At 36.3% G+C, this 22,988-nt stretch overlaps 1 protein-coding gene across 1 annotated transcript in view; it reads left to right on the top strand.

Moving 5' to 3' along the window:
* Positions 1-22,988, top strand: part of hiw (MYC binding protein highwire) — a 115,800-nt gene that overhangs the window by 64,929 nt on the left and 27,883 nt on the right. The window contains exons 35-36 of the mRNA XM_076134814.1: positions 348-576; positions 16,986-17,126. Of these exons, the coding sequence (XP_075990929.1) occupies positions 348-576; positions 16,986-17,126 (370 nt within the window). The remainder of the gene's footprint in view (positions 1-347; positions 577-16,985; positions 17,127-22,988) is intronic.

Raw genomic sequence — 22,988 nt, 5'->3', positions numbered from 1 at the left:
GCATGCCATTTTCAAATAATACTTTGTCGCACGTAGTTTTAATTCAATTAATAAGCTCCTAGCTTTTGGTTTGTAGTTATTCGAGAGTTTTCCTCACGCGTTCGTTTCAGTTTGAAAACTACCTTCTAGGAAAACTCCACGTTTCGTTACAAATTTTGTTACTATGTTTCGAGTTGTTGGCGGTCGAATGCTTGTATCTCATTTTGTATTTCACACTTGTTTCAATGAAATTACAAAGTTAGCGATGCTTCATGATGTGACATGTGTGATTTCATATACTCGTTAAATTTTATGATTATTCAATCCTTATTTAGCAAATATTAATGTTGTTGTTTCATTGTCAACAGGTGCGTGTCGACTGAACGTCAGTTCTTGTCAGACTTTGTGGCGGGCGCTGAGAGCACGGCGGGTGGTCGGCTGGCGCGCTGGCTTGCGCCCACCTCGCGGGTGGAGCCATCCAAGTGTGAGCTGAAGGTTCCTGCCCTGCCCGTGCGCCCCGCCTCCAGGGTTACTTTGCCCCTTATTATACGCGATCAAAATGGAGAAGCGGTTTCCTCGCCTGCTATGAAAGTGGAGGTAAGTTACAATTAGTTTGTGTTTGTTTTTAACAGACAAGGCATGTTTTTTGTTTGTTTAGCTTCGTGGCGACAACGATCTTGAAACAAAAGTCCTGAGTAGTACTTGTCCAAGACATGTTTTCTGAAATGTGGCTTTTCTGACTTGTGCTATACGTCATGTGCCACCTAATACTGTCTTATTCCGAAGAAGTTCTAATTAGCAAAGAATCAAAACACAGCTCAAATAAAATATTCTGGAAGTCTGGTTGTTAAAATGTAAGGATAATTTGGCTGGCTCTTTCTAGTCCTTGCCACAAACAGCTTTAGTTACATTATACGTCCTAGATACATAAATAGATTACCTACTGTTGATCCCGAGGCCTATACGGCATAATTGCGTTGACATCGGGTCAAGCTCGATGGACATCGTGCGCGAGCAATTTTCGTAGTTGATCTAAAAACTGACTTTACGGCTAGGTACTGCACTGAAATTCGTACCTATATCATGTGAAACTTTCGACTTTTTTTGAACTTGTAATCAATTCTTAATGTTTTTCATCCGAACGAATATTGATTCCGAAGCATAATTTTCGAAATGATTACTGTACGCTCTTGTAACTATTGCTGTCTATCGGTGATCGAGTCGAGGTAAATATCTGTGACATATTTGTTCACAGAATTGTATATTTATGAGGTGAACAACATTATGTCGGTAAAATATGACATGAATTCGCGATCTACATAAAGAAACAAAGTAATAAATGCGAGTATGCTTCAACCTCGACCACAACAAACTACAACAACGACAGACAACAAAGGCAAAACTAATGAAGGTCTCTTGAAGCTATGATCTTCTCTGCAAACATATTTATGTAGTGCATAAATCTACATTGAAACCTTCAGTATAATTTAAATTAAAATTGTATCTGCATAGAAGACGGACATGCTTATGGTAAGAGACATTTGAGCAAGTTCAATGTTACGAAATTTTTGACTTAACAGACAAAGCTTTACCTTTCTGACAAGCATTCTAGTTATTTCAATATTATAATATGGCAAGTTAGTTTGCCTGAGCATAGCATTGTGACCTGAATTAGGATCCAGGGCAAATATTTCTAGTACGTTGTTAAAGTGTCAGTTTAATATAACAATATGCCGTAAGTTGCAGAATGCGTCGTCATTGTGCCTCGAGATTGCATAGTTTCCTGTTTAACACGCTACGTGATTGCGTACCGAATGCTCTGGCGACCCGGCGCATCCACCTAAATTCATTATCCATTCTAGGGCTTAGAGTCATTAATGTATTCATCGGTCGGTTGCCTCTATTAACTCCTGTTATATTTAATGCTAGTTATATGTAAGCGTGCAGTAGTTACTATCAACTATGTAAATAGGTCACCTGTGGAACATTTTACGTTATAATTTAGTTTGATATTTGACGGATACTATCAATCGTTTTAAAAAAAGAAAAATTAAAGTAGTCGTTGTACGCGAGCTGACCGCCAGACATTCTTGAACTATTTGTTGTCCTTTGTGCACACTTGCACAAAGGACTACAAATAGCGCTGGGTCTATCAAAGTCCTTTATGCATTGGATAGAGGAATTTAACTTTGATAGGTTTAGTACCGATTGATGCATACGAACAACGCGGCAAGGTCGGGAATATTTCATACTTTTCACTACCGAGAATCAAGTTTACCTTGAGTTGTTTTAAGCGTATTTCAGGGACGCGGCGCAACTTACTTTGCCTCATAGTACACCGATAGAAAGAACTTTTGCTGCAAGTTCTTTGAAATAAATTATTTGCTATAAATATTAAATGTTCTATTTCTTTCTCGACACTTAAGTAAACAGACGGGAAAATACTTTTTAAGCTTTCTCTGCAAGTAGCGTGCTGAGTCTAGGGCATTTAATGCGCACATGTAAGCGTTTATTCCATCTAGTCCTATCAGTAGTTCGATAGTCGAACTGTTTGGATGTTTTTATTCCAATCTGTTATACTGACGGATCGAACTATTTGGAAACGCGGATTTTATTCCAAATAGAGCTATTGTGAATATAATGGTACAGTCATGTAGGAAGAGGAAATTGTCTATTTTATTATTTCTTATCAATCCTCTGTGAAGGATGTTAGAAAATGTGTTTACATGTCAATAATTTTTTTTATTCACAATTTTTTTTAAATTTCCCCTTTCTGTCCCACTGCGGGGCAAGGGTCTCCCCCAAACGAGGAGGAGAGGTTAGGCCTTGAGTCCACCACGCTGGCCAAGTGCGGGTTGGGAACTTGCATGCTCTCAATAAATGTATTAAACAATTTTTTTGGCATGTAAGGTTTCCTCACCTGTTGTCCTTCACCGTTAGAGCAAGTGATAATTTATTTCTAATACACACATAACATCGAAAAGTCATTGGTATGTTGCCGGGTTCGAACCTGCAACCACATGCGTGGGTGGTGCCAGCTTAAACCACTCGGCTATCACTGACATTGTTTAGAAATTTCGAGGTAAAATTTCAAATACCACCTCTTTCGCCAGAGATCCATCTACATACGTCCTACAGATGTCACCATTTATAAACATCATGATTGTTTTATGACTTTCAAATTTTTTTTTTCTATTTTATAAAAACACTTGAAAAATAAGTAGGTGATGTTTTATTTTTTGTTTCACTGTACATCGAAGTCAGTAGCTCTATTTGGAATAAAATCCGCGTTTCCAAATAGTTCGATCCGTCAGTATAACAAATTGGAATAAAAACATCCAAACAGTTGGACTATCGAACTACTGGTAGGACTAGATGGAATAAACGCATTCAACGGCTTTAAAAATGTTGATGGAAATGGTGGTTTCTTAGAATACTAAATCTTTGTTTATTTCAAATGTTGTTGTAATACTTGCACGTATTGTTTGATCGCACCTTGCAAAGCGTAGAGCCAATACTATCAAAAATTATAAACGTATATTAAGGTTCGTCTTAGGCTCTAGCTTGGGATATTCAATGACATGATTTTCTCATATAATATTTTGTCCATAAGTGGTGTATTTTGAAGTCCCAATCCATTTTACCTCCTTTAATTGCATCTAAGAGTTCCGCTACAACGAAATATTAAATCAGAATAAACGGTATAATAGCATGTTTCATAAAATTAAAATATCAATTAGCGCGATGACTGCTGAGCTTTTGCGTCCGGTCTAGGCAGCCAGATGTGTAGGTCAGGGACAGATGCAAATGTAAGCTGAGTGATTAATTATGCATTAACTTTAAAGTAGGTTCAAGAAAAATTAAAAATATGTCCAATTTTTTTCTGATTTTGTAATGACAGCTACGAAAAGAGCTACCCATCACATTAGCGGGATTTAAATTGGTTCTTTTTCCTACGAGTATAGGAAGTCATTACACCTAAACTGCAGTGTTCTACTATGATCGTTATGAAATATTTTACAGTAAAATTACAGAAACTACGTTATGCTTAGGGGTGAAAACACCCACCTCAACCACTACCTTGAGAAAATCCTGCCTCCGCAACTAGACTGTCAGGTACAGCCGAGATTATGAATACCCATCAAACATGCAAAATTGTACAACAGAAAAGAATTAATGCTTGAAGTTTCCTGTAGCCTGGATTCTATAAATGAACAAATATCAAGTGAATTCTGTGCATTTTACGTGTGCAGTTAATAAACAACGCCTTAGTTATGTAAAAGGTCGGTAAAAGCTTTCATCCACAACGAACTAATCCGTAGTCGAAGGCCAGTGCAAACCTCTCTTTTTAAATTGTTTGTTTTTCACAAATGCTGGTAATAGCTGACGGAATCAAAATGCTACCCCTGCAGTCAAAAATATAGGAAATATTTTGTTTTATCTCTGACTCGTTGCAGCTCGTTACTTTTTCATTTGGTTGTGTTTTCTCAAAGCTTAAAAGAGTATTCATTTTTCCAGACTTCTACAAAATACAATTGGACACGAACTCGTTAAAATGTTTGTATCTGAAGGTGTGACGTACTCACACGTAACTTTTCTACAAGTGTTCTTCACGTGTTGTTATGAAAGTTAGGGAAAATTTTGCAGTAACGTCAAGCTTCCAGCGATCTCGATTTTGTTCAACTAATCTTAGAACATTATTTTAAAGTTATGAGTAGTGCATCAGAAACTGTCTAGCACAGTTCGGCTTAGACGTAACAGTTAGTATTCGAGCCCAAGTAGGGTAAACTTCAACGCCCGTTTACCGTGTAAAACCTAAATAGGAGCTTGCATCATTACGCCCAAATAAATTGTGATAAATTTTGTACCACACGTCACAATCATATTAGCATTTCTTCCAACTATATAAGAGTCGGCTTCCAGTCTCATCGAATGCAGCTGAGTACCAGTATTTTACATGGATTGACTGCCTATCGGACCTCCGCAGTCTAGTTACCTGGGCTATAAGTTATAACACGAGATGTCCCTCGGTGAGACAATTTGCATCGATTTAATTAATAAAGCCTACTTATTCGTTACTAATTCCTTACGAAAAACTCTTAAATAATAATGCAATTCTTTATAAAATAATGTTAAACATAAGGCATCTCAAGTAATTTAGAACTTTCATTTTGAAATCAGCGTCCTAAGTTAGACTTGTCCATTTGTCAAACAAATGTCTGGTACTACTACTATTAGCCTGGGCAATAAATCTTACCTACAAACTAAAATATTTTTGGACTAAAAATAAACTGTTATGTTTCTTAGTGGACTGGAACTAGTGTCGAGTGCTTTGATGAAATATCTCTTATTTGTAAACCTTTGAATTGATCGATATCGCCGAATACAATATTTCACGGTGTCGAATTTCAGCTTTCAAATAACTAGCTACTAGTATGCAATATGAAACTAGTCAGATTTTTTAGGTACTGAAAATATTGCCGTTTTCACTTGCTCTACGTGCGGCGTTTATTTTCAATAAATACGGTAAAATGTATCTGAGTCGAGATATTCCGTGAAGTCCTTGCAGTGTCGGTTAGATACGTTTTTGTATGGATTCTGGAAAGTACATTTTTATGTTAGTAATAGGAATGATAATAGTGCACTTCCCTTCCAGCAGATATTTTCCTTTTCTAATAATGATTTTTCCTAAAGATTGGGCGGATGTTATCGAACATGGCCTCGCAATTCTAAGAATGTCTATTTAAGTTATTGTAATTATCTGGGTTAAGTAACATAATATGTAAGTAAGTAAGTTATTGTTACTTGTTTTTCTATCGGCATCTGCTCTACTTTTAACTGTTTTAATGGCCATGTTTTATTCAGCCAAGAATATTGCTAATTTCACTAGCCAGAAAAAAGATAAGATACTAAATATCCTTGCATAAAGGATGTGAAAATAAATAGGAATTCAAAATATTGTATATCTTTGTTCACGTCTGTCCTGTTGGTATCACATTTGCAGTTGAAACAACCGAACTGGATACATCTTTCACGGTTTATGCTCCCCCTTACAGGTTTTGACAGTATGTTGCGATTGTTGGCTTTCAGCTATTTTTAATATAAAAGCTAAAGCGTACCTACCTACAAACTTCAAACTTTTAAAGCGAAAGAATTCAAGTAACATTTCCTTTCTGACCGCAGAGACCCATATATTTTTGCAAACGAGTTAAGCCTTGGCATGTACTGAAGTACTTTCATAGACGATAAGTACAGCTACATCACGATATAACTATATTTTATAAATCTCTAGGCGTCGATATAGATTGTTCAAAATAAAATATCATCATTTATAGAATAAGTTATGTCCAAATTAGGAAAGCAAACAAATTTGACTTAAAAAATCCGTATCGCTATTTTTCACGTTTACGTAGAAACGACAAAGAGTGAAAGAACGTCGTTTAAGTGAAGTACCTAGAAAAGGTTGCGCGTTTAACTCGTATGCGTTCTACTGCTCACGTGAACTCATTCTTAGCTCGTACGCTGAAGCTGAGTGAGGCTGGCAAGGATGCTTGTCATTTAACGTACGATCCACGGTGACAAATTTTAAAATGTTGGTAACTTTTCACTAACTTTGAACTTTCAATAGTTCATTTTGGACCAATAAATATTTTTCTACGAATTTTATCACGAAATATTGCTTCAAGAATCATGGCGCTGTCAGATTTGCGCTATTTGAAGGAAAACGTAGGGCATGAAGCAAACACGTGAACACGTGATGGACAAACATTGAGTCGCCGTAAAATGGGTCACAGTTAAAAAGAGGTCGTCCGCGTTGCACTTAACGTGCACTTCTACAAGATAACATTGAAACAAAATACCATAGCGGTGCCGAATGCAGTTTGAAAGGCAAATTAGAATCCAGTTCGAAGTTCAGCTCCATCAAGTGGGAACACATCGCAGTACCTGAGCTGTTACTTTGTGATTTTTAAACAATTCGAGTGAACGTTCTGTTAGCACTGAAGCGGGAGACAAAGCTGTTAATGGTAACACATGACTTACATCGACTTTGGATTTAAGCGCTTTTACTATCAATTGACCATGTATATCAGGTACGTTTGTATGTAGTTGATTAAAAAAACGCTAATTTAATTATTCGTGACTGATAGGTATTGAAAACATAGAATAGGTAAGGTAACTAGCCACATACGTAAATCTTTTGAAATAATATGAGGAATTAATATTGAAAATATATTTGCACAAAAGTGCGAATTCTACTTATTCGCTCAACTCGTATTATCTAAACGTGTGCTAAGACATGATGGTGCTACAAACACCACGTTCAGGCAGCGGTCAAATGAATGGGTCAAATTTTTTTTTTTTTCTTTTTTAGTAAAGACAACTCCCGCACTAAGAATTGCTCTTGTGTCGCGGGGACTTTTACAAACATACAAACAACGGATACAAAGCACAACCAGACCCGAAACAATTATTTGTGGATCGCACAAATAATTGTCCCGTGTGGGAATCGAACCCACGACCTCCCGACGCAGTGGTGTTGGCGTGGTGACCTAAACCACTGCGCCACGGAGGCAGTCATTTGAATGAAGATGTCTTGTATTAGGAGGTTACAGGCTAACCTTTAAACCTACTTACTGCAATACCTTTAAGGGGCGTTACATGTCATGTTGAAAAATGTATGGGATCAATTATAAAACCGTGAGTTGAAATGATTACCGCACATAAAAGTCTTCCAATTCGTCGATGCATGTTGACTGACAGAGGACCAGCTTGCAGTGGCGTAGTTAATTAACTTGTTAAGAGAATTGACAGGTGCGCGCCAAAAAATCGAGCATTTTAGCGCAGTGAAATTATTTGAGTTTTTCAATTTGTTAGTTATTCTCACTGTCATTGTTTGACATGATACGAGAAGTATATTGACGCATTGCTAATTATTCACTTTGTATTCGACATTGACCTTTTTTTTATTATTTGGTACATATTGTTTTGGCAGAAACCAGCTACTGTATAATACGAGATAATAATTCTAGGTGGGTTTAGACATCCAATATGCGTAGGTCGGCAATTTGCCGAATGACATGTGCGTGTGCATACGAATGAAGACTTCCATCATTTACATACGCTGCATAGTATTGAGCCTCTTTTAGTGCATTTTATTTGGATTGGTACTAAACCATGCTCTAACTAGTGCAAACGTGCGCTGATGGATTTCAGGTCTTGCGCGGTTCTAAGTCCTGGAACTCACGCGTAGAATACATTGCGCGGTTTTAGTCGCACTCGGCCATCGAACAATGTTTCCAATCGATCCTGTTCATAGCCTTGTTACATTTTACTTGCCTATCCAGAATTATTTTTAACGCGCGCAAAAAGTAGTGTTGTCTTTATTACAGAGGATAAGTCCTGTCAAAAGTGGCTTTTTGAAAGAAAAGAGTCAATAAAATATGTTTCCTTTATTCAATACTGAATTAAAATATTGTTGTATTTTCGCTCTTCTGATAGGTGTATTTTGTACTACTGGACTGAGTATTCATTGGGATTCATCTGGACTTAACTTGTAGAGTTTGTCAATGAATCAGTACTTTCCGTCATGTTTTTGGAAACCCCATCAGCAATGGTTATTGTTTTGTTTTTAAAATTGATCTTTATAAATAAAATTGAATCATCGAAATGTATATAAGTACATATATTATGTATGTGTGCCCATAACTTTTGAACAACTAAACTGAATTCGATGGTTCTTTTTTTAATATGTTTGTAATGTTATATGGTATCGAGGGGATCAAAATTTCCACGGGAATGGAATTAACGGGATAAAATTTTACTATACCCGGACAAAATCGGGCCAGTCACCCAGTTTTCTTTTAAATTCGAAATAGACTATTCATTTAATTATAATAGGTATATACATTCCAGATTTCGTAAGGAAATATGATAGACCTTTATTCATATTTCTCTCAATGTCTTGTAGTTTGAGTGGAACGAAAATATAAATATACATATGTATTAGTGTACCTAAATCATATTTCCGACGGTTTTATTGAAACTTATTCGATTTATTTATATTAAATCTTCAACTCGCAATAGAAACGTATTATTCATTTCATGAGTTCACTCAACAAATGATACAACTTCAATATTGAGAGATTCAAAGCTCCTTTGAAAAGTACTGCATATTGAACGTTTGTAAGACTGAACGAAGCATATTGGACTATGTTATAAATAAATAGAAAATTACCGTAAAACTTTAAAAGGCACTTAGGTAGTCGTAATTCAAAGCGGGTTTGTATAAATACAGCCTTTTACCAAAGGAACGTCGCATGTCGCTGTCGTGGGCAAATATACGACATTATACAAGATTTTAATTTATATTTAATATTATGTTTGTGTTGTTTGAAAAATCTTGGCAGTTTGTTTGAATACGCTGTCATGTTGTGATTCTGTACAGGGGTAGTCGGCATACTACAAATACCGATCCTCTCTACCGCTTAAAGCGAGCATGTCGCTCTGTTCAAACACAATACTATTTTCACAGTGCTATTTAATTCTATAAGCTACTTCTACCTAGCAAAATTGTAGTCGAACAAAGAAGTACAATGTAATAAAATTGCATTATTTCCTACTAGGAAAGGTATTCTAAAGTTTCACAGAACACTCGATGAAGTTCTATTCAGTGGAAATTTGCGCAAATCTGAAGAAGATAAGTACAATAATAGCGATAGTGACCTAATTCTGTAGCCGTAGCTCCTGAGTAAGCCTACGCCAGACCTTGTTACTAGTCGCAATTTATTCTAGAATAAGTATTTCATTGTAGTTTACGACAAATTGTTTTTATATTAAATTGTTAATTTAGTCCATACGCTTTATATTTTTTCTTAAATTGCCACTTGGGTAGCACCTGAATGCAGTAGCTATTTATGACGTCAATGGGTTTATGTGGGAGGGAGTAAATTAAAATGCAATAATTTTATGATAATATTTATTTACTAACTATCTAATTAAAGAAGCATCAACATCACAATAGAATAGCTTTGAAATACCCAGCTGATGTAACAAGAACCCAGTCTTCATTGTGCTTCAATTATTTTCATTTCACATTGATTTCCTTGAAAATTTCCTTTGCAAAACAAATGAATAAAAGCATATTATTATTAAATTCTTTCGATAAAGGACAGCTTTGTGCAATCAGACTAATTGATTGTATGGTTTATGAAGAATATAAAGGAAGTATTTTTTAATAAATTAGTACTTAAATTAAATTGCCTGTTTTCTCTTGATTATAGTACTTAAAGTAATATCACGTCTTCCTTATAAATGAAATCAATAGCATCGTTATGACGTATTAAGCTCTTGCAACAGTGTGGACTCAAGCGGCGCAATTGGAATATTACGTGGAAATAAAGGAAAATTGTAGCGGACTTACAAAATATTTATTCTCTTATTATATAGAATAAAAATAGATTATAAATACAATACAGGTGTCCGGATGAACTAGTACTTGCCTGTACTATTATATTTATTTAATTTGAAACGTTAACTTTAATTTACCGCGAGTATTAGTTAAGAGCTTTTATTTTAAATGTACTCATCTGACTGATCAAAATAATGTTAGGATGTTATCGGTTATCTTCGTATCGTAACTACATTAGATTCTCCAAGCGTGAGTAATTGGTAGAATATGCGCGTCTGGTTAACTATAACCCGCGTGTCCAATTACCGTATTTGATTTACAATTTGTACCTCTAAACTATGAGAAAAATGTTAATTTTTGAAATTTTCAATATCATGTTTCGACCTTCACTTTGTGTGAATATGGTTAACGATGCAGTGATCCTGTGGGTAAATTAATATATCACGCGAGAGTTCAACTGAACATACACCTACTTGCCTCACTATGGTGTAGTTAAACTAATCTTTTTTGTTTTATTTTATTGTATTATTTATTTCAGGCACGCCGACTTAAAGATGTACCGACATATTACCTTAGCCCAAATATATATATATATATATTCGCTAAGCCTTTGTTCCAAGCTATATTGGGGTCGGCTTCCAGTCTCACCGGATGCAGCTGGATACCAGTGTTTTACATGGAGCGACTGCCTATCTGACCTCCACAACCCAGTTACTTGGGTATTAACACGATACCCTTCGGTAAGACTGGTTGTCAGACTTTCAAGCTTCTGACTACTGTTAACGACTGTCATAGATCTTAGAAAATGACAGCCGGGACCCACAATTTAACGTGCCTTCCGAAACACGGAGGAACTCGATATGTATAAGATGGTCACCCATCCACGGAACAACCTCGGCAAGCGTAGCTTAACCTCAGAGATCGATCCGTGCAGCTGTTGTTAACTAAGCCACGAGCTCCTCCACGACCTTAGCCCAAAACATGCCCAAAATACATCATATTATGTTATAAAACTTATATTATTATTTTTTTATTTAGGCCCACTAAACTGGTCAAAACATTTCAACTTATCTTAAACAATACAAAGAGAGGCGTGCTTATACGCATTTTATTATTGTTGCACATGAAGTAACGGCTTCGTGTTTTGCTGGCTAATATTATGAATAATATTATCATCATCGTTTAGCCTTTCTTCCAAACTATGTTGGAGTCGGCTTTCAGTCTCACCTGATGCAGCTGAATACTAGTATTTTACTTAAATATTATAAACTAGCTGACCCGCGCTACTTCGCTTGCGTCACATAAGAGAGAATGGGTCAAAATTTTACCCGTTTTTGTAACATTTTTTACTGCTGCTCTGCTCCTATTGGTCGTAGCGTGATGATATATAGCCTCGATAAATAGGCTATCTAACACTGAAGGAATTTTTCAAATCGGACCAGTAGTTCCTGAGATTAGCGCGTTCAAACAAACAAACAAACAAACTCTTCAGCTTTATAATATTAGTATAGATAATAATATTTGTTAATCACTACATAGTATAAAACAAAGTCGCCCATTTTGTCTGTAGTCCCTTCGTATGCATAAAACTTTAAAACTACGCAACGGATTTTGATGCGGTTTTCACTAATAGAAAGAGTATTTTCTCCGACAGGTTTTTATATATAATTGAAATACATTGAAACTATATTAGCTGAGTTATAGCGATTTATGTCCAAGAAGTCAGAAAAAAATCTAATTCTAAATCTAATTGAAGATTGCATTTGTGCGTGCGCCGCTTATACCGTTGGATACAAGTAAGAACAATGTATAGCAAAAACATTGGTCTTTATTAGTTCTACAAAAAAGTCCGCGATGACATATATCCAGCTTTTTTATTTAAGTCACAAAAACTACTTTTCTGTATTAAAAAAACATTTAATTCGTTGGGTGATGTTTAACTGGTGATATAACCAATAATACATATATCCTTATCAAAATAAGTAAGTTCATCATCACGAGCATTTAATTTAGATTATTTTTGCAGTTTACAGTGTGTTATTTAGACATATAGTTTAGGAGATATCACGATATTAGTATTGCGGCACGGTACGGGCCGGCCGCGGCGGCGGGGGCAGCGTCCCTATAACGGCCAAATATGTGAAACTGTATTATAAATAAGAACTCTGAACCATGTTTGTTGCAATAAATAATTTTGAATTTGAATTTGAATTTTGATAATATTACTAGGTACAAACATTGTGTTTTATCACTTTCAAAAAAAAGCAAAACAACAAAAAACCCGCTAAATAAATTGATTAAAAAACATTTCTAAAAAACCCCGTATTTCAACCCTTCCATGGGATTTCACAACCCTTATTAATCAGCAAGGGTTTGCTATTACAAAATCAAAACGTTGAATGGCTTTGTTTATATAAAATTATTATAAAACCGTGTTGACTGGAAGTACATAAATCCTCCATACTCCATACTAATATTATAAATGCAAAAGTTACTCTGTCTGTCTGTCTGCTACTCAATCACGCCTTAACTACCGAACCAATTTGCATGAAATTTGGTATGGAGATATTTTGATACCCGAGAAAGGACATAGGCTATATATCATCACGCTACGACCAAAAGGAGCAGAGTACCAGTAATTAATGTTACAAAAACGGGGAAAAATTTCACCCATTCTCCCTTATAGGACGCAAGCGAAGTTGCGCGGGTCAGCTAGTAGTTTATAAATTTCAAATTGTAATAGAGATAGTTATTATATGTCATTTGCACCCAAATGGATCTGCGGTTTTGGTACCCAATAACACGACAATAGCAACTGATATCGTAAAATTGAGTAGGTACCTAATAATTTGTAAATTATTTCAATAATAATTATATAGGTTATTCCAGTTGGCATTTGCTTCATTCTATGTAAATTTATAACATGTTAATAAAATAAATAAATAAATTTAACCCATTACTGTCCCACTGCTGGGCAAGGGTCTCCTCCCGTAATGAGGGAGGGGTTAGGCCTTGAGTCCACCACGCTGGCCAAGTGCGGGTTGGGGACTTTGCATGCCCTCAATAAATGTATTAAACAAATTTTTAGGCATGCAAGGTTTCCTCACGATGTTTTCCTTCACCGTTGGAGCATGTGAGCATAACATGTTAGCTTTCTAATATATTAAGATTGATTTATAGGCCTAATTACCGACAAAAGTAAACGATGGGATACATATTTATATTGTTTGGTTGCATTTAACGCAAGTAATGTACACACTTATATTTCTTGAGAGCATGCAAAGACCCCAAGCGCACTTGATCAGCGTGCTGGACTTGAAGGCTAACCCCTCCCTCGTTCGGGAGGAGACCCTTGCCGTTGTTAAAATGAAACTTACATAAAACTCTTGAGATGAATTCAGAAACAAAATTCCTGTTTACGCGAATTTCAAAATAACACCTCTGTTCTCTATAATGTAACTACATAATAAAAGGTATGATAGTTTCATTTAAGCCAATTTAAATTTATACTTACTTGCTGATACTTATAATGACACAGATTGTTCCATTTCAAGACTAGCAGATGACCTCTTGACATTAATCGAGTAATATTGGACACTCCCAATGAATATTGACTTGGTAGCCGAGATCTTCATCTGTTAGTGCCGTTTCTCTAGCTTTAGTCATTTAATTAAATGACTGTACTTCCTCCTTATTTAGAAGGAAGATCGAAATGGGATCGAATGGTACTATCCTTAAATTAAAAAACTGACACATTCGCTTAGTACATAAAACTATGGGAGGCCTTTGTTAGCATAATGACAGCCCCTGAGTGTTTAAGGCTAAGTTCATATGACCGCGCGGAGCCGCGTGGAACTTTCGACCGCACGGTACAAGATCGGAGTAAACAGCTAGTATCGTCTACATCACCGTGCAGTAACAGAACCGCTACGTGTAAAGTGCGCTACGACACGCGCGCTAGTTCATGAACCGCACGGTTTCTCGGTTCTGTTACCGCGCGGTGATGTAGACAATACTAGCTGTTTACTCGGTTCTTGTACCGCGCGCGCGCGCGGTTGAAAGTTCCGCGCGGCTCCGCGCGGTCATATGAACTTAGCCTATGGTTTGAGATATACCTTAGCAGCATATGCATGATATGATTATAATTTGCACATTATATTATATTTACCATAATTGGAAACTAGATATTGTAGGTATCATGTAAATGCTAGCTGCCATGAATCGAGTTAACTGTGAGTAATCTAATACCAAGATGATATAATCTTATTAACTCCGAGTCTCGCAAGACCCAAATCTAGATGACCGATATTGCTTGTCACAGAAACAGATACGTACACGGCACTACCACCAAATGGATTAATTTTGATCAATTCTACGAATTTTTGGAGTGATGAGTGCAGTTTTAATTTTGTTTTCAAGAATGTAATCTGTCTGCATTTAAATTACTTCGGCGTGGCTTTTTTTCAGAACACTATTTAGATTTTTTAAATATATGCGATGAAGTAACAATAATATATTTGTCCTTTTTATGTAGTCATAATCAGCAGAAACATTTTGCATAAATCTTATCGCGCCTTATTGGTTTCTTGACAGCTTAATAATAAAGACATCAAACATACTCTACAGGTGCTAATTTCACATTGTATTTTTTATTTCTTGTAAAATGAAAGTTCAGGCAAGTGAAGTAATAAGCCATAAACCCGTCTCACGAGCTCACGACAGACGCGTGCTATATTAAAAGAACTTTATATTGAAAACCGATCGAGCAAGGTCTCCTTGGAAATTGCAGTTTACCTCGCGAGATCTCATATTAATTTCTTTAATCCGTGTATTGGGATCATCTGACGTGAGTGTTGCACTCAAATATAATTACTAAATGTTGGTAGGGAGGGTAGTTTGACGTCGTGTTGCCGCATCGTTAAATCTGCCGAATACCGAACTGAAACTGAAACTTGCTCTGTAGTGCAATCTTCAAGTTGTCTCTTATCCCTTGTTCATTTATACACCACTTACAAGACGTCGCATTTTGGACTATAAAGTTTTGTAAGAAAGTTATGATTCTATGTTTTCAGGAAGTTCTCGTAGTGTCTCGCCATGGCTATGAAATAAGCTCCTAATGAATGATGCAACTAACTGTATTAGTTCGTGGTCAATAGTATTCATATTAATGTTGCAAAATGTAATGTTTCAGTATACAAAATACTTCTATCCAAATAAACGTACTTTTAATAGTGAGACGTCACTATGTTATTCCTCATTCGTATTGCATATTGACTTATAATTTCAAATAGCAAAGAAAGACGAAAACATCAACACATATGATTGCTAGATGAAGTTTCATCAATATAAGTTTTCAAACCAACAATATTCTCTGACTGTTTAAGTCGTATTAAGTCGTATTGTGTGGAAAGTTCGTAAGTACTGCATATACATTGTACAATGACCTTATACATCGTCTTGATGCGCCTACGTGCTAATTTGTGAGCCCATTCAATATATTCGTGGCGTTCACACTGTTTGTAGTGTCGACTTGATACCTAATTTAGTTTCGTGATGCGGTAATTAAATTCAGTCAGTTGGAATCGCTACGTGTCAATGATCAAATCATCGTGTACTATATAGTTAGGCGAGTATATAACTACTGACATTGTTTAATACAATCTTTTGTGTCATAATTCCAAGTACTGCATTATTCCAACTAAGATTTTATTTTACACAGACATAAAGCGCTACGTCGACATAAAGAGCAAGAAAATATAAAATGAATGTTTAACCTGGAAGCAAACAAAATCCGCGTGACATTCCCATTGTTAATGTTGCCGTAGTGCATTGAAATCGAAAATTAATAAGCAATAATCTTAAAAGCTTTTAATATGCTTTATGCGGTGATGCCAATCACTGAAAGTATCTTATTGCTAATTGTGTTCGACAATTATCTCCATATTATTGAATTGATCCGACCCAGCAGGGTTACTACTGACAGAATGAGTTGTAAATCGAGAGATTTTGATTCGTACTTTTGACAAATTTTTAATTTTGAATCTAAACCAGCGTAGTGTCGAATGCTGGATGAAATGGAACTAAATGGTAACGTCTAAGCAGTCTGTCAAAAATTCTAATGTCAAAACTGCACGGTTCGATATAGGTCACGGGTTATGTATTTGAAACGAGGTACGTTTTGTTCATAACTGACATAGTTCAGAAGTAGCGATTAGAGATCTTCTAGTCCGTCCAATACTACATTCCTCTCTAGCATTTTTTATCGCATAAAATACCTCGACGTGGGCGTTATTAAAAATGTTTCAATTTAGCCTAGGTTTAAAACTATTTTATGCAAGATATTTGCTTTCACTGGCCCGTTATTATGAAACAAAAATATTCAAGTAGCTCAGTTTACAATAGAGGAATTTTCTTTAAATAAATAATATAATAAAAGTTTCTTGGAAAACCTATTCGCGTTAAGCGAGTTCCTGTTTTAAGAGTACAAGTAATATAGATTGTAAGTAGGTGTAACTACTTAGTCGAACTACTTGTTTATTGCAGTCGGTGAAACTTGTAGACTATCGCAGTAATATTCATCGCGCTCATTAATTTTCAGGTGGTGGTACAGCGAATGGACGCCGGTATCAGACAGAGTTGCTCCTCTCAGGGCGATGGGCATCGCGTCACCGTGCCTGATGTGGCATATCACCCTACTGTGAGGGACACCATGTGCTTCCATGCCATCACCATGATGAAGGTAAGCTGATACTTTGAGATCTAGTTGATATTTTAACCCCATACACTAATAAAGGATATCTCCAGCTAATTGTTTGTTCAGTAATAATCCATGAAACCTTAGATGTAGGCACATATTATCTATTGATGATACATAAGTGGCGTCCTGATGTTCCTAATACTACAAAATAACGTTGGTATCAATTCTATGAGCACCTAGTACTAGTGCCCTCACGTCAATTCGTAATTTTTCCCGGTCTGCTTTTCTGCATACATAAAACGTGTGGTTCGTCTAGTCACACATTTAAAACATACTGAATTCATTCGACATTTCGAATATGTGTGTAGTAAATGGGTACAATGGCACATTATTGAATTAAATTAGTTAGCTGTCGACCAAGCACTGGATATTCGCTCGCGTATACGATTACCGCAGAACATGTACATCGTACATGTTGGACAAATAATTTTACCAACAGGTAACGTTTGTACTGTGATACGTTTCGTGCGCAACGTGCTTGCTCCACCTCAAACGCGTTGGAGATGACAAACACCAATTCTGACGAAGACGCAATGTCCTCAAACGACCAATTCTCAGTACGCCACTGTTACTATTCAAGTTAATTTCGATAGAGGCTCGGATTCCAGTTATTGCCTAATACGGATACTAGTTGCATACAATTTGCACTACACAGAACATTATAATTAATCCGCTTATGAAATTGGATGACAAAACATCGATGTAATGCAAAATACTAATAATATACGATCGATCAGTGGAAACTGGGTGAGGTTATTCGTGGGTTTTCAGTGCCAGCGATTTATTTACAATCGTATTCTAGATAGAGATTTAGAGTGGTTGCGCCAGATGTTATTATAAGCGTAACATATCGTGTCTGGGACTTCTTTAAACTGTCTTGTCTGGCGGGTTGGTGCGCTATTGTCGCTAACTCCTTTACTTAGAAGTGAATGGAATAGTATAGTGCGAGTACAGAAGTAAGGTAGTGTTTAAACGAGCAACGTCTCGAACAGTCATTGAAAGAATCTGAAAAGTAATGCCAATTTAATAATGGTTCACAGCTTTTGCTCAGTAGTAGAACATATAACTGTATTCTACTCACTCTACGATTAATAAGTTACTAACAAAGAATTTAACTAGCATACAGAAACGGTTATAGTGAAATCTTATTTCTTTAGCGAGGCATGCATCCATCCCAAAGTGAACAAGACAGGCTGAAAAGAGAAATGTTAAAATAATAGGGTATTTCGTATTCGTAAACAGGCTCGTGTGTTTCACCGCGGTATGAATCTTCTGCTATAATGTATCGTTGGTAACATTATTTACCTTTTTACACTTTGTTATATAGTAAGGGTTTTTGAAGCTAATGTTATTGAATTCAACGTTTAAGTCAAGCTCAACAAATTAATTAGTACCAGCTGCCCGCGCCTTCGTCCGCGTAAAAAGACTTCTAGGGGTTAAAAATATTCTATGTGTTAGTGCAAATTATAAATGACATCAAGATCCGTTTAGTAGTTTGAGCGCGATTGAGTAACAAATATATGTATATTATACTAGCGGACCCGACAGACGTTGTCATGTCTACACGTTACTAATAAATTAAAAATTAATTAAAAAAACATTGTCCGGCGGACAAAATTGTGAATCAAACCATTCTCAGATCCCCTTGAACACACACAAAAAATTTCATCAAAATCGTTCCAGTCGTTTAAGAGAAGTTCAGTGACATACACACTTACAGAAGAATTATATATATAAAGATACAAACTTTAAAACTGTGGCGTTTAAGCAGCGGCGTTTTTACCCCTCGTAAGATAAGAAGAAAATTTCCGAAAATTCCAAATGGCCAGTATTCGCGTAAACATTGGCGAGTATCAAATAAACGCATAAATTCAGGCGCGCTTTCATGCGTGGTACTGTTACTGTAAGCCGTCTATTGTGCTTTGATTCGGATCACACATAGTTGTGGTACGTCAAAGAGCTTTGTGTGCTTTAACAGACAAATCTGCGCCGTGAAATACTCTATGTGCAGAGCTGTAATGTTACCGTTTGATGGTACTGCACTGGTTTAAACAAACAAACGATCGATTGTTACTAGAGGTGAGGTAGACCTTACCTCTAGTAAGTACAAATCGATCCTAGAGGATTAACACATTGCGCGTAAAGTCACAAGTTAAGTTGATTTTTTCAATGAGTGATGCAGTTTTGATTGCTTAAAGTAGCAATGTAGTAGTAACATAGCGACCTTTGCACGCGCAGCAACGGACGTCAGTTGATCGAAGTGCGGTCGGTAGCAACCTTTGGTGCGACCCTTTAATAGATGGGTGTTCGTTTAATGATCCGGTACGCGCATGTTGATCTCAGTTGATATCTATTAAGCGAATAGTCAATAAGCAATATCAATGAATTCCGGGCGACTTGAAAAACTTAGACACTAAATGGACTTACCATACAATAAATAATCACCTGGTGATTATTTATCATTATCTTGTTAACTTCGATTCCAGTTTCATATAGCGTCCACAATAAACAAACACAAGACTGCACTTGTCCGATGTCTTTTATTATATTCATATTAAATTTCACTGCAGCAGCTACATCGTTTCCTTGCCTATTTCCAGCTAAATAAACACATAGGTAAGGCAGTGTTCATTTCCTACGTAAATAAATTGAAGCGTAGGAGGAAATAGAAATAAAGGTTTCGTTTGCTCGCCTGCTAACACTTGACTGAAGACGTATGCAGAACTAAAATACATTTTTCACTTTAATATTTCTAAGATATTATGTCACGGTATGGTGACTTTTAAAACTGTCACAGTAGTTAACTGCCTCTGACATCTGGGTGGTAGGGCATATGAGTAGTGATCACAAGGCTTAGGGTTCGATTCCCGAGTCGAGGAGCTAATGGACTTTTCTAATTTATATTTTAACATTCTGCCATCTATATGTCGTAGTCTCACACCTATTACATTGGACTAAAATTATTAACCATGAAACGTGTGTGTGTATTTTCTTGCACCTTGGAGTTTTACAGGCGTGTACCTACATAGTCTCTACTACGAATTACATTTCTTTTTTTCTTTATCGCATTGAAGACTTCTTTCTTTTCTATTATAATATTGCATATAAAAAGGTTGATAATTCAGAATCGTTGCTATGATTTATTATAGGCCTAGACTGCTGTAACAACACAGTTGCACTAAGTTCATTGAGACTGTTGAGAGATCGGACAGGCCTTTGTAATTGTGTAATATTGTGTGAAGATAGTGTCATGTTACTGGACACGGAATTTAATACTCTTGTAAAATTATTTCCTTTGTATATTAGGTCGGGGAAAAAGTCTCTTCGCATTATAGTATGTAATGAACATGTAATAAAATCTTTTCTCTACACAAATATAAAAAAAAATTTCAATTACATAAGTGTGAAACATTTACATGGTTTGGAGGCGCCATTTAAGCAATGGAATTGCTTGTATTAGGAAATCTCCGCTCTTCCACTTAACATTATCTAACAATATGCAATTAATTAATTTCTCAAATTTTAATATTAGCCTTTGAGACAAAAAAGCTCGATATTTGGGTAGCTCACGAGCTCACTGAAAAAAACCTAATGAACCGTGTACTTATTTGTGATTCTTGAAGCCAAAAACATTTTATTACAAGTTCATTAATACTATAATGCGAAATGTCTTTTTCCCCGACCTTATGTATGGACGTTTACTTAGTTCCCCCTTACCAAAGATATCCTAACATAAATGTGCCCTTCCTTAAGCTTAAAACAACAAAAAGATTGTGATGTCAAGCGATTCTATACCTCTACAAAAATCCTGTAGCTTTGATTTCAGTATTTAGTAATATACACGTCAAAGATACCGTCATCTCTATAAAATATCCCTTTTCTGACAGCTCACAGCTCTTTAATAGACCCTGTCATTATATTTTTAAAAGACAACTCTTTCATCAAAAATAATTTATAGTCACGCACGGGGCTTTAACAAATATACGAACAACATAATATGCCGTAAAAAGTACAATCAGAAAAAATCTTGTAGGTTACAAAAGTATTGAGAAACAAATAGTATAACCCATCGTCATTCCGCACGCTGTATTGCCAGCTAGAGTAGTAGTCTCTAGATAGCTTTATTGTTAAACATAATAATATGTTACTGCTTGACTGCCGCAGTGGCGCAGTCGGTAATGCATATGACTGCTGACCATAAGGTCTCGAGTTCCATTCCCGGGTCAGGCAAAGCACAATGCACTGCCAGTAAGCACACTGTTCCTTTCTTATTCATATTGGAATATTTCCCAATAGTAGCTTGGAGTGCATAAGATAAGTATAGTGCATAAATAAGCAGTGATAGCCGAGTGGTTTAAGTTGGCACTTCCCACGTAAGTGGTCGCAGGTTCGAACCCGAGGCAACACACCTGACTTTACGAAGTTACGTGTGCATTAGAAATAATTATAAATTGCTCTAACGGTGAAGGAAAATATCGTGAACAAACCTTGCATGCCTTAAATTGGTTTAATAGGTACATTTATTGAGGGCATGCAAAGTCCCCAACCCGCACTTGGCCCTCGTGGTATACTCAAGGCCTGACCCCTCCCTCTCGTTTGGGAGGAGACCCTTTCCATGCAGTTGGGCAGAAATAGGTTGTTAAAAAAAAAGTAACTTGGAGTTTGGTAACTTGCGTAGTAAATTGCAATAGGCTTGTTCCCATTACATAGGAATAATATTGTTTATGGCGAAACGTTGGTGTATTCCATAAACCTTCGAGTATGTATGTACGTCTGCTTCACAAGAGTCACCGCTGTGCATAATACTAAGAAATAAAAACAACACAACAAACTTCAATGACGTAGGACGCTCGGAGGCGGCACGCTGGCAGATAACTTTTAAGTAAACTATGATTGCGTTTGATAAATTATTTCCTCAACTCAACAACTTTCGCAATGGCTTTGTAAGTGATGCGAAGATGTTTCTTCTTATAACTGAGTCCAGTGTTGGACGAGCTGTTTGTCATTTAAAGAAATAAATAAAATGTGGTTTGCTTAGTCGACAGAAATCTCCAAACAAATCTAAGAATTACTGGTGCTTGTATTTGCAAACGTTTTTGCTCTGAAGCAATTATAGATTGCCAACTAACTAACTATTATATTCTTAGCGAGTCTTTGGAAAGTCATAACATCTAAAGGATTAAGTAAATTAGCCGGTGTCACTAATTAACTACCCTCTTCTGCCGTCGTCGTAACCCTGAGCTACTTCGTACTGAGCTATTCAAAATGAAAAATCTCGTTTAAGAGCATTCATTTCAAGTGCAGATCTTAAAGGTCAAGTCAGTTAATTTTCGTATATATTTTTATGCGCTTTAGTCTTAAACGGAGTTTAATTAATGCTAGCTAGTTAGGAGAGGTACAGATGTGACTGTCGTGAAGATGCAAGTGGCATCTTGCACAGATTTTATCTTTCTTTAGATTTGTTATGAAACTGCTGTTATGGATTTTTGAGGAGGTCCTTACTGAGTACTTAAGTACATCGTATGTTCAGAAGGCACTAGTTATTATTGTTTCACTTAGTACATTAATTGCTTACTCCCGGTGGTCTGTCAGTTAGTCTTTAGTAGCTTTTCGAAACCATGGCAGTACCGCTTCTCACAATCTTAAATTCACACATAAGAATACACGATTTTAATAGAAAATTGATATCAATGCAACACGCCACGCTGTCATCTACCTATACAAAGCGTGTCACAAATGCGACTAGGTCATGAAAGCTTCTTTGCCATTCAGTAATAGGATTCTGCTCTGAATCTGACGCACCCACTGTTTAAATTTCCGTTCTACTTAGCCGCTCAAACGATC

The sequence above is a fragment of the Anticarsia gemmatalis genome, chromosome Z, assembly GCF_050436995.1.
Source record: "Anticarsia gemmatalis isolate Benzon Research Colony breed Stoneville strain chromosome Z, ilAntGemm2 primary, whole genome shotgun sequence".
Classification (NCBI taxonomy): Eukaryota; Metazoa; Arthropoda; class Insecta; order Lepidoptera; family Erebidae; genus Anticarsia; species Anticarsia gemmatalis.
The sequence above is the reverse complement of the archived record's forward strand: the minus strand, read 5'-3'. Positions and strand labels throughout refer to the sequence as shown.